This window comes from Cucurbita moschata, unplaced genomic scaffold (assembly GCF_002738365.1).
Source record: "Cucurbita moschata cultivar Rifu unplaced genomic scaffold, Cmos_1.0 Cmo_Scf00053, whole genome shotgun sequence".
Taxonomy (NCBI): Eukaryota; Viridiplantae; Streptophyta; class Magnoliopsida; order Cucurbitales; family Cucurbitaceae; genus Cucurbita; species Cucurbita moschata.
Genome location: NW_019268569.1, coordinates 619,755 through 632,388, shown reverse-complemented (window position 1 = coordinate 632,388; position 12,634 = coordinate 619,755). Strand labels below are relative to the sequence as shown.

The 12,634-nt window shown below is 33.3% G+C and overlaps 1 protein-coding gene across 1 annotated transcript; it reads left to right on the top strand.

The window, feature by feature from the left end:
* The first annotated feature begins 3,798 nt into the window (after nucleotides 1-3,798).
* Nucleotides 3,799-5,720, top strand: LOC111436348 (probable O-methyltransferase 3). Its single transcript, XM_023074103.1, has 2 exons — nucleotides 3,799-4,589; nucleotides 5,316-5,720. The coding sequence occupies exons 1-2, from the start codon at nucleotides 3,822-3,824 to the stop codon at nucleotides 5,619-5,621; spliced, it is 1,074 nt and encodes a 357-aa protein (XP_022929871.1). The 5' UTR covers nucleotides 3,799-3,821; the 3' UTR covers nucleotides 5,622-5,720.
* Nucleotides 5,721-12,634: the final 6,914 nt, after the last annotated feature.

Here is a 12,634-nt window from a genome sequence, read left to right as displayed (position 1 = left end):
TGCTCGTAGGAGCAACTCTTTCTTCGAGCGAGGTCACTCGAAACATCAGTTCTGCGATTGGCAACCCATCCAGGCGGTTGCCCATTGCGTCGACTTCTACGACTTTCTCACTCAATTCGGTCACCCGTTTTTCCAGGAAACGGAGGGTGTCAGGGACTTCTTTGAGGAACAACATTTCCTCCTCTATTAGCGTAAGCCGGTCGGCTTGTGCTTTGGGTGTCGACTTTGTCGTCGACATGATCTCGATCTTTATGATGTTACGGAGCTAACAAAGCTCTGATACCACTTGACACAATCGCACTTTCGAAGGCAGCGGACTAGCGATTGTGCGGCACTCACTTTCCAGCGACAAGTGAGCTAAGCCAATTTGTTCGTGCTTCGCCTACGGCCAAGCGACGTACGATCGAGCCTCTAGCCTCGGTTTTAAAAGAAGGTTTTAGAAAACGAGGAGAGAGAGAGATTTTAGAAAGAGAGATTTTGGAAAGAGACGTTATATAAGCAAGCAAGAGAAAGATAACAACGGCTTAGCATATATAACCTTGGGTAGGGAGAAGTTGACAACTAGTCATATCCCCCTATAGTACATTCTGAGCCATTTTATGTCTGGTAGGCCTAGACATGATATTTTTGAGGCGTCATACGCCCTAGAATTACAAAAGGAAAAACACTAGAATGAAAGGACATGACAAGGTTTGGCTTGTCATGGGCATGTGGCCATGGGCAACACGCCCTGGACGAGCATGACCGTGACACATGTCACACACACTACAAGGAAGGACATTTGTTGGTTGGCAAACGGATCAGGTCGATTCAAGTTGATGTGAGTTGCGGTTCTCGGGTCAATTCTTCATCTCCCTCTGATGGTGTGATATGTGGCTTGTCTGCACGCTTGACGCATGTCTTACTCGATGGCTGACGCGTGCCACCCTCTAATACTTTTTGCATTCCTTCACCCTTTGCCTAACACGTATCAGTCTGCGTATCGTCTTCCTTCAATAGTTTCCAAAGTTGATATGAGATGATTGTGATTTCATAGTTTTTTCCTAATTTTTTTTAATGTTTTTCTACATAACTATATTTAATTTTGTTTCTTCATCAAAATTGATGAGTTTACTACCCTGTTTAGTAACTAAATTATTTTCATTTCAGTTTCGTTAATTATAAGAGACATAAATGTATTTAAAGTCGGCCAAAAACTAAAAAACTCACGGTTCTTAAAGTTCATCAATACTCCACTTTTCAGTCTCATTCGACTCTTGATTCCTTCGTAAAAGTTGTGTAAAATCTATTTCTAAAACATTACTAGCTAATGCATCAAGGATCTAGTGGATTTTAAAATTCAATACCCTTACCTCACGATCCTCCTCGTTTCTTCACAAATCTAGATGAATCAAGTATTCGGAATATCCTCACCCTTTTGAACTTATGAAGGGACTATTGTTGGAAAATGACTCTAGGTGGCCGCCGATCAAGAAGTCCCCAATGGTTATTTTCTCTCCCTCTCAGAACATTCTTTTCTCTCTCTCTTATCCTTTTCTCCCTAATTAACTCACCTTTTAAGTTAATTACATGTTCCACTCCATGCGTTGACTTTAACAAAATTTTCCTATTTTTACTGTTTTATTTTATATTTTTCTTAAATTTTTAAAAATTTTCAAGCTTTTTTTCTCGTATCTTGAAATTCCGTCTTTTAAGACTCAATAAAATCTTAGAAGTAATAATTTTAAAAGGAAAATTGGATATTTAATTATGGAAATGGAGTTAAAAGAAAATTTTAAGGGTATTCATGAATCTTTTACACGTTCAAAATCTAAGGATACTAATTTTTTTAACCTAAATTAGTGGCGTCACCCACGCATGCTTTAAACACATATGCGGAAATTCATAATAAATACTTTTAAAATAAGGCCATGACTTAGATATTCAATTCAAAATAAAGATAACATAGCCTTTGAATCTAAAATAAATTGCTTTAAAACACCTATCAACTACTCCTGAAATTCAATGCGTACTACTGCCCTATCATGACCTATCTTGACTTCTATGTCCTTTACCATTATTCACTGTCATCTGTGTATGAGAGCTTTTTCTTTACCTGAAAATATAAGGGTAGAACATGCCTTACATATTTTAAAATATACTTAGTAAGTCACCCCACTGTTGGGATTAGTAACGCAATCACACACATAATATGTTAGGGACCTATTCTTTAAAACTGCAACATGAAAGTAGGCTCTTTCCAGTTTCAGACAGGGTTAGATGTGTAGTACTTCTCCACACATGGCTCACGTATGTGCACATGAGCCCACCAGGTGGGCTCGTATACGTACCTTCTGGGCTTGACTTGGTCGGGCACAACGCATTACACGTCATCAAACACCTCAGAAAAGGAAAGGTCTGCAAGATATCATGGCAAACATTAATATTAAAGGTACGTGTCCATACTAGCATAACATAACAGGGAAGTACCCCGATGCACATGACATACATACATGCTTGAGGTCCCATTATTTTCATTCATAACATAACATTAATCTCATTAGGAAAGTACCCCGATGCACATGACATACATACATGCTTGAGGTCCCATTATTTTCATTCATAACATCACATTAATCTCATTTCCTTTCTCTTTTCATTCGTAACATGTTTCATATATGCATCGTGTATACATGACAATCATCACATATCACATAACTTTACATAATCAAATTTAACATGACATACATGATATTTCATTTCATTCCTAACATAGCTTAATGGATATCACATGCATACATCGCATACATCACATGTCAATACAAAATGCATATAAGCATCGCTTAAATAATATAGTACATTCAGTAGCCATAGGGCATGCACCATCATACATTAGTCAATCATCTAACTTCAACAATAAGGTCACTTGATTGGCCTTGGCCGAAATTACTGATTACTCTGTAGCTGCTTTGAACACTATACTTTGGCATTGCATCTCACCTATGACATCCATATCACATACTCAGGACATATCGACATCTTAATCAAGCTAAACATGATAATTATTTCCAATAAAAGTCCTAAACTACCGAAAATTGGATAACTAGGAGTCTTAATGACCTCAAATGCCTTGAATAAGGTAAAAATGACATTAGGATGGTCAGAAACCTGGAAAACGATATAAAATTTTTATACCGAGCCGCCTAAGTCGAGAAGTCGAGTCGTCAAGCCGTCAAGCCTAGTCGAGAGGAACCTCGCTAGAAGCGCAAGTGCCAGCCACGTGAGAGTCAAGGGGCACGGTTCACCGGGTCGAGGTGTGGGTCAACGGATGAGGAGTGGGTCACCGGTTTGACACGTGGGCTGGACTTTGCACATTCTGTCTAGGCAATGAAAGGTATGGGTCGTGGGGCGGTGGGCTTTCCGTTTCTGGATTGGGCTGAAAGTATTAGGAGCATCTCCAACAGTATTTTGGAGAAAAATAAAGTTAAGTGATATTATTATTAATTTAGTATTAAAATATTATCTGATCTTAAAACTTCTGATTTTTTTTATTTTGATGTTTTAAAATAAATTAATAACTTTTTTTCATTAAGTCTTTGATTCACATATTTGTAGATGAAAGACAGAGAATAGACAGTCTACCAACTACAGACCCATTTGAAATTATAAAAATATGATCCGTCCAAATTTGGAGACCAACCTATGGAAAGAAAGGGTTGAGAAGGAAAAAATGGGAACACCACATTAAAAACGTGGATATGCAAAAAGATTATATTATTGTTTATTGAAGAAATTTGTATATATATAGGACTTGATATATTGAGTAAGAAGGGTATAGAGAGATGGCAATGAAAGGCGAGGAGTTGCTAAAGGCTCAAGCCCACATATGGAATCACATATTCAACTTCATAAACTCCATGGCTTTGAAATGCGCCGTCCAACTCCGCATTCCAGACGCCATCAGCCACCATGGCCAACCCATCACCCTCTCTCAACTCGTTTCATCTCTCCAAGTTGACCCTCAAAAGTCCCAACACATCCACCGTTTAATGCGTATATTGGCCTACGCTGGCTTCTTCCTTATACATGAAACTAGCAAACAAGGAGATGATCAAGAAGTGGCATACTCACTCACCAATTCATCTCTTCTTCTTCTTGAACACAACACCTTAGCTCTCTCACCCTTTTTGCTTTCCATGCTCGACCCAGTCCTCGTCGATCCATGGCAATTTATATCGACCTGGCTCCGTAACGACCGCGATCGAACCCCATTTGAAACAGCTCATGGGAAGCAATTTTGGGAGCATATGGGTGGGGAACTAAAAGATGGGATGGTTTTTATTGCAGCTATGGCTAGTGATGCGAGGTTGGTGACGAGTGTTTTGTTGGGGACATATAAAAGTGTGTTTGAGGGAGTTGAGTTATTAGTGGATGTGGGAGGAGGCACTGGAACCGTTGCACAAGCCATAGCTGAGGCCTTTCCACAAATGCAATGTGTTGTTTTTGACCTTCCCCAAGTTGTGGGTGACTTGAAAGGAAGCCAAAACTTGATTTTTGTTGAAGGGGACATGTTTCAACAAATTCCACCCGCTGATGCACTTTTAATGAAGGTGAGGACGGTTAGACGAACACGACTTTCCACAATGGTATGATATTGTCCACTACTGTGAGCATAAGCTCTCATGGCTTTGCTTTGGGCTTCCTCAAAAGGCCTCACACCAACGGAGGGAGTATTATTTGTTTCTAAACCATGATTATCTTCGAGGAGGCTTGACTCCTTGGAGTCATTTGTTCAATATTTGAGGATTTACCAATCTATTGACATGACTAAGTTTAGGGCATGACTTTGATACCATGTTAGACGAACACGACTCTCCACAATGGTATGATATTGTCCACTACTGTGAGCATAAGCTCTCATGGCTTTGCTTTGGGCTTCCTCAAAAGGCCTCACACCAACGGAGAGAGTATTATTTGTTTCTAAACCATGATTATCTTCGAGGAGGCTTGACTCCTTGGAGTCATTTGTTCAATATTTGAGGATTTACCAATCTATTGACATGACTAAGTTTAGGGCATGACTCTGATACCATGTTAGACGAACGCGACTCTCTACAATGGTATGATATTGTCCACTTTAAGCATAAGCTCTCATGACTTTGCTTTGGGCTTCCCTAAAAGACCTTATGCCAATGGAGAGAGTATTCCTTGATTATAAACCCACGATCATTTCTTAAATTAGTCGATATGGGACTTTCATAATCCAACAAAGACATGAACCAACTAACACTTTAATTTATAATTTAACACTGAATTTAATGTGACATGTTATACAGTGGATTTTACATGATTGGAGTGACGAAGAATGTGCGAAGATATTGAAGAAATGTAAAGAGGCAATCACGAGCAATGGAAAGAAAGGGAAAGTGATGATAATAGATTTGGTGGTGAGAGATGAAGACAATAAGAATGACATGTTGACTGAAACTCAACTGTTTTGGGACGTGTTGATGATGGTGACGGTTGGTGGAAGAGAAAGAAATGAGAAAGAATGGGCTGAATTGTTCTATAAAGCTGGATTTGGTGGTTACAACATCTTTCCTATATTAGGTTTAAGGTCTCTAATTGAGATTTATCCATAATTATATCTCTTTTAAATATTACGATTTCAAGTTTGAATTATATGTTTTCACGTATGAATAAAGTGTGTGATTTTATGTGGATGTTGCAATTTAAACAATAGCTAGTTTGGGATCCATTTAGTATATGATTTTCTCATATAGTTCATATGGTTAGTTCAACACCACTCTTCACAATGGCATAATATTGTTCGCCTTTGTTTACGCTTCCCCAAAAAGCCTTATAGCAATAGAGAGAGTCCTTTTGATATTGACCTGGCAAGACATAAACTAAGTTTAGAGCATGACTCTGATACTATATTAGTTGAACACCACTCTCTACAATGATACGATATTGTCTACTTTGATCATAAATTCTGGTGATTTTGGTTTAGGTTTCCCAAAAGGCCTCATACAATGGAGAGAGTATTTATTGATTATAAAACCATAATCGTTCATTTAGCCGACTTGAGGCTTTCATCCAACACATATTTCTCTTAAAATTATTATTTTACGTTTTGAAATCTAATTCTTTTTATTAAAAAAAAAAAAAAATCTTTTTAAAAGCTGATTTCAAGATAGGTAAAAGCCACATTTATTAACGCCACGGTGGAAGCTTTGCTGACAAGATTTTGCTGACCACATATCCGACAAGATTTTGTTGATTAACCTAACCTTTCCAATCATTTTTGTTTTTTTCGATGTTTTTTTACAAAGTTTCAACCTTGTTTTTTCTAAATTTTATAAATCTTCACTTTTAAACTTTTAATTGGTATCTAATTAGTTCAATTATATTAAAAAAATAGTTAAAATCAACTAATAAAGACAAAAATTGATATTTTATATTTTATGGAACTTTAAACTTACATAATAATATTGTGAATTTTTTAAAAATTAAAATGTCAACATTATGGTTAAAAAAGAAACATTGGCCTAAAAATTGTGATATTTTCGCTAATCTCTAAAAAAAAAAAAACATGTGATTCCAATCTTTCTCACTAATTTCGGTTAATTTCTTTATTCTTTCTCACCCATTCAACCTTTTTCCTCAATTAATTTGGAGATTAAAGGGTTGTACGGATATGAGAGTTTCGTTCCACACTCATAGTGACCATTCGAATAGTAATTACAAAACACTTTGTAAAAACTATGCACTCTGATATGCTTGAAATTTCTTAGGATGAAAAAACTTGTTAGGGTGGATGGATATGTATAGGAGAGGATAGACAGTTTATTGATAAAATATTTAATCATTTATTTTTAAAATATTTAAACTATCTTCCTAAAATATTTAAGTATCTTTATTCTTAAAATATCTAAATTGTTTTTCTAAAATATCTAGATCATTTTTCTAATGTACATAGACAATGTGCTCATGTAATTATTAGGGTTTACTCTATTGGGCTAGTGATGATATTTTAACATTCTCCCTCAGCACTAGTCCTCATTCGTCGTAGCATGCTGAGATGACAACGAAAGCCCTCGTGTTCGCAAGTATTCAGCTCTTTTGTAAACAAGTCTGCCACTTGGTCATTCGTATTCTTCCTTCAAAACTTTGTCATTAATAAAATGACAGTGCACCTATACATGCTTTGTTCTACCATGAAACATCGGATTTTCTATTAGACGAGCCGCACATTGGTAGTCACTATGAAGTGGTATCAAATAGTCAACTTTCTAGTGCAAATTCTTCTTTAAGAGTTTCAGCCATGTAATTTCTTGAGTTGCTCTAGTCGTTGCTCTATACTCTGCTTTTGTAGTTGACAATGACACTATTGGTTGTCTTTTGCTACACAAAGAAATTGTTTCCAAATTGAGTTTGAACACATACCCGATGTTTGATCTTTGGGTGTCATGATATCTTGCATAGTCAACATCACAATATTAAGCTAGCTTGTAGTATTCGCTTCTTTTGTACAAAAGACTATAGTCGATTGTACCTTTGACATATCTCAAGATCCACCGAGTTGCATTCAAATTAGGCTTCTTCAAACTTTGCATATACCGACTAATGACTCAAACTGTATTCTCAAATTTCTTTGGATGGTTCATGTAAATTTTCTAGTTAACTTTTTGTGTAAGAAAGCATTCTTCACAACCATCTGCCATAATTTTCAATCTTTACCTACTGGAAATGCGAGCGAGACTCTATGATAGTGATCTTCGCCACTGAACTAAACGCTTCATTATAGTTTAGTCCATATTATTGAGAGAACCTTGGAACTACGGACTAAACCTTGTATCTCTCGATTAATCCATCCAAAAGGATATTATTTTGTAACCCCACTTGCAAGAGATGAGTTTGATATCTCCTAGTCTTAGCACTAGTTCCCTAGTATGATTTTGCTCCAAGGCTATAATTTCTTCCTCTATCTCTTGGCCCCAAGCTGTATTTTATGATGATTTTTTTTGTGTCTTGGCGGTTTAACTTCATATTTTATAATAACTATATTGACATATTTTGGATTTGACTTCTGGACTCTTTTTGACTGTCTAAGTTGTTGAAGTGCCATTTCCTTTTCACGTAGTTCACTTGATTGAGCCACTTCTTGCACGCTAACATTAGTGTCACTTGGATCTTCAGACACATCAACACTTAACCAAATATGTATAGTTTGCTCCCCCTCTTCTGTAGAAGAATTCCTTCAATGTTATCCAAGTATGGTAATACTTCCGTCTCTGAGGGCCACCCTACTTCCGTTGCGCCACTCTAATCATCAGTCATGTGGTTTGAGCATTCTGAATCAATGAACCAGTCATCCTCGTAATCGATATGCGAGCATCATCACCATGAGCGCTGGCTCGTCTTCTTCTACCTCTGCGTCCCATTCATCCTACATTTTAGAGGTTACCACATTGCTTTTGACAAAATTTTTCTTGGACCAACAATCCTTAGGCATGTGGCCCTTCTTCCCATAATTGTAGCAAATAAATTCAAATTCCTTCCCTTGTTGTCAATCTTCTAAGTTCTCCTAAGTTGTGGAGTTCCTTGGTGACTTCTTCCTTTGAAACCATTTTTGTATCCACATTTGTAGATGAATTATTGTTGTTCCGACTTTCAATTGTGTAGAGCACTTTTTGTTTACTATTCAACGTGATGCCTCCCATTTGCTTAGTCGTGGCTTCTTAGCTTGTTAGCAAACTTTCAGATACTACAAGTGATAGTTGAGCATGTCATCCTCGTATAGCAATAATGAAGCTTCTATATTCTGGTCGCAATCCGTAGATAATGATCCTCTTAATTCGAGATTCTCCAATGATGAACTTCAGGTCTAAGTCATTGATCTCCTAAAAATCGACTTGAACTTGTAGAAGGAATGGACAATGGTCAGTAATCTCACGATGCTTTCTCTATATAAATCTATATCCATATATTGATGTTTGATAATTTCCTTAATATTATTCTTTGCATTACTATCGTCACAATGAGGAACGACAGACGAAATTGCATTTAAAATAACTTTCAAATATTTAAAAAATTACTATGGTCATACAAAGTCATTTTATTTCTTTAAAGAAAAAAAAAGAAAAGAAAAAAATTTGTATACTATACTTCACAATCTCAGATAAAATTAATATTAACACAAATTTCTCTCAATTTAGGTAACAATCTCAGATAAAATTAATATTAACACAAATTTCTCTAAATTTAAGTAATAACAGTGTATCACATAAATGTCAAATTTTTAATTCCATATCTAAAATAAAAATTTTTTATTATCCATGAAACTCTTAGAAAACTTTTAATTTTATATTTATTGTTTGTACCGTTAATTTAACTGATATAACTTAACTAAGAATTTAACTAACTGCATATTAAACGTTAATTCTCATTTATACATTAATTGTCTCACAATCAAGAAAGATAATTAATCGCGTACTTTTAACTTTTAAGGTTACTTTTAATTTGAATGGTACATTATCATTGTTTGAAGTTTTGCATCAAGTATTTGACAACAACAACAGTTTCATCAATACAAGATATATCAATATTAACATTTATCATTGAATCTCTATTCTGAGAACATACTGAATTATTCTAAAATCATTGATTTGAAATTAATTAGTAGTCATCTATTAGATTAAAAGATTATATCATTGATTTGAAATTGATTAGATAGTCAGCTATTTACGTTAGATTGAAAGATTACATCATAATAATGAGTAATATGTTATGGATCAAAATAAATAAATAAAAAAAAATCTATTAATCAATTAATAAATTTCTTGTTTTCACAAGACCATTACACTTCATTCAAACCCACATGTTATCAAACCTTCTATTTATCAATCTATTACGTTAAATTCATTTCAAAATAAATTTTTATGTGAATATTTTACTTTTGATTTATAATAATACATTCTTATAGTAATTTGTATATATGCACTCTTAAATTTCTTGTGAAATTTAACTCTCTCAATTAGAATATTGATAGACTCTAAAATGGCAAGTGAAAATATCTAGTTCTAGCTTTCTCTAACTACAACTCTTTGTATTAAGTCATATTTTTAAAATTTGTATTTTCTTATCTATACATGCTTGTTCTTTTGTAGATCCAGTCATATCATATGAGTTTATCCTCGTCAAGAAAATTTGTAAATTCTTTGATCTTATGGCTTTAACTTATTTATCATTTGTCATCGTCCATAATAACCATTTAAAGGGTAATAAGCCTTCAACTTAGTCATTTAACATGACAATTTAGATTTCAATAGGATTGAGTCATCTCATAACTCCATCGTAATCATTACGATGAGACTTATCCAATTAATAACTAAGATCTACTTGACTCTCAAATGTAAATAACAACTTTTGTTAATTACAGGTGGTTTCACTTGGAACTATTTAATTAACGTTATTTCAGGTTATTAGAGGTGTGTACCCTTTTATTTGACATGGTTTAAAAAATTAGTATTTGTGGTACGAATATATTTTTCTATTTAGAATTAAATAAACAATCATTTTGCTTCTTTTTAGAAATAGCCTACCCTTAATCATAAATGCAATCTCTATTGCAAATGCTAACAAGAGTCTCGTAACCACGTATTAACTTTTTTATTTTATTTTATGCGACTATATCTAATATAATTTTGTTTCTTCTCAATATAATTTTGTTTCTTCTCATAAAATTGTACTACTGTTTATCGTTGGAATACAATTTTCACTCTCTATCAACTAATTTTAGTACACAAGGTATACGGTTCATTATGATATGATCATAATGTCTTGATAGGTTTATTTAAATGGATTTGAACTTTAGTCTCATTTTTCTTGAACTTTAAAAAAATATATATATATTAGACTAGGTTGCATTTGGTAAAGATACTTTGAATAATGATCGATCAGATTGATAAAATATTCACAATATTTTTTACTTTCGAATTCATTAGATCACTTGAATGTATAAGTCCAAAGTGCTCTTTAGTCGGGTAGTCTTATGCAATAAAAAACGAATAATTATCTTGCATTAAAAGCAAGATCTATAGACATGTGAATAATTCTAACGTTTAGAGAATTATCTTTTATTAATCTTTTCATTTTATTCAATTTGATATTAATCAAATTAACTACAAATATCATCTAGGATAAAACAATTTATCTTTTTATTCTTGATTCTCTAATCATGAATATTTAAATACTTCGTAGTATGATAAGAGTTAACATGTTACCACATACTAATGGTACTTAATTTGACCTAAATATATTTTCAACAAATTTTGAAATATAAACTTCAATATTTTAAAATAATTCATAGTTAGTAATAAAGCTTATGAAATTGCATTTTTGGTAGCGATTTTATTTGATGATTTCTTAATGTCTTCCATTACCCCAACTAATATTGATTTTCTAGTGCCAAACATATAGAAACTTTTCTACATTATTGAATATTTCTTTCAAGAATTACGGATTAAATGGAATGAAGAACAAATTTTGATAGTGGATCTTATATCAACTATTTAGATGGTGTCATTTATTCTCGAAAATCTAGTCAACTAAATTCTTCTAATAGCCATTTCTAAAAAATTAGTCAACCAAATTCTTCTAATAGCCATTTCTAAAAAATTTCTCACTGTCTTGGCTAATTAAGAATTATTTTTTATTATAGAAGATTACCTCTTGAATTTTGTAGTACTTAATTTCGAGATTATTTAGATAACTATCTAAATTTAGCTTAATTGATTTAAATATCTCTTTTTTTTTTTTTGTCACATTCAAATGTTATCTTAAAAAATATGAACTTTTGATTCATCAATCATGTACTCTTTGTTATCTTAAAAAATATGAACTTTTGATTCATCAATCATGTACTCTTTGTTATCTTAAAAAATATGAACTTTTGATTCATCAATCATGTACTCTTTGAACAATTTGATTGATATTGACGGTAAATTATATATATACACACATATATACACTACGCTATAAACAATGAATTTGAGTGCATAAGGAAATCTTCCTATAAAATATAATCCATATGTCTCTAACAACTCCCTTTAAAATCATACATAGATTTGATCCAAAAAACTGACGAAACTCATAAGGATAAAAGATATGCAAAAATAAAATAAAGCAAATAGAACAATCCAAGATGAATCCACAAAGCTCTCAAATAAATGCCAAAAATACAAACTTAAACAACAATAAAATCTTCCAATAAAATATAATCCATATATCTAACAACTCCCTTTAAAATATGCTAAAAATAATGCAATTTAAAAGAAGAAAGCAAAGAATAGTGACAAAATAAACAAGGTTAACGTGGGTGTAGTATTCAACCATGCATACATCCAACATTTTAATTATAATTAAGTTTAACATATCTTCCATCTATCAACCTCTTTGTATATCTAGAATTCTCTTTTCCTTATTAAAATATAGACTCATCATTTCTTTCTCTTAAATCTCTCGAGTTACATGAACCCGTATCACTATGATATAATACAAAATTAAATTGTTAAATTTATGAATATGTCCATTAATTAAGGTATTTTGAATTAAAAGAAGTTTATGTGTTGTGCGTTATTGGTTTCCCTTT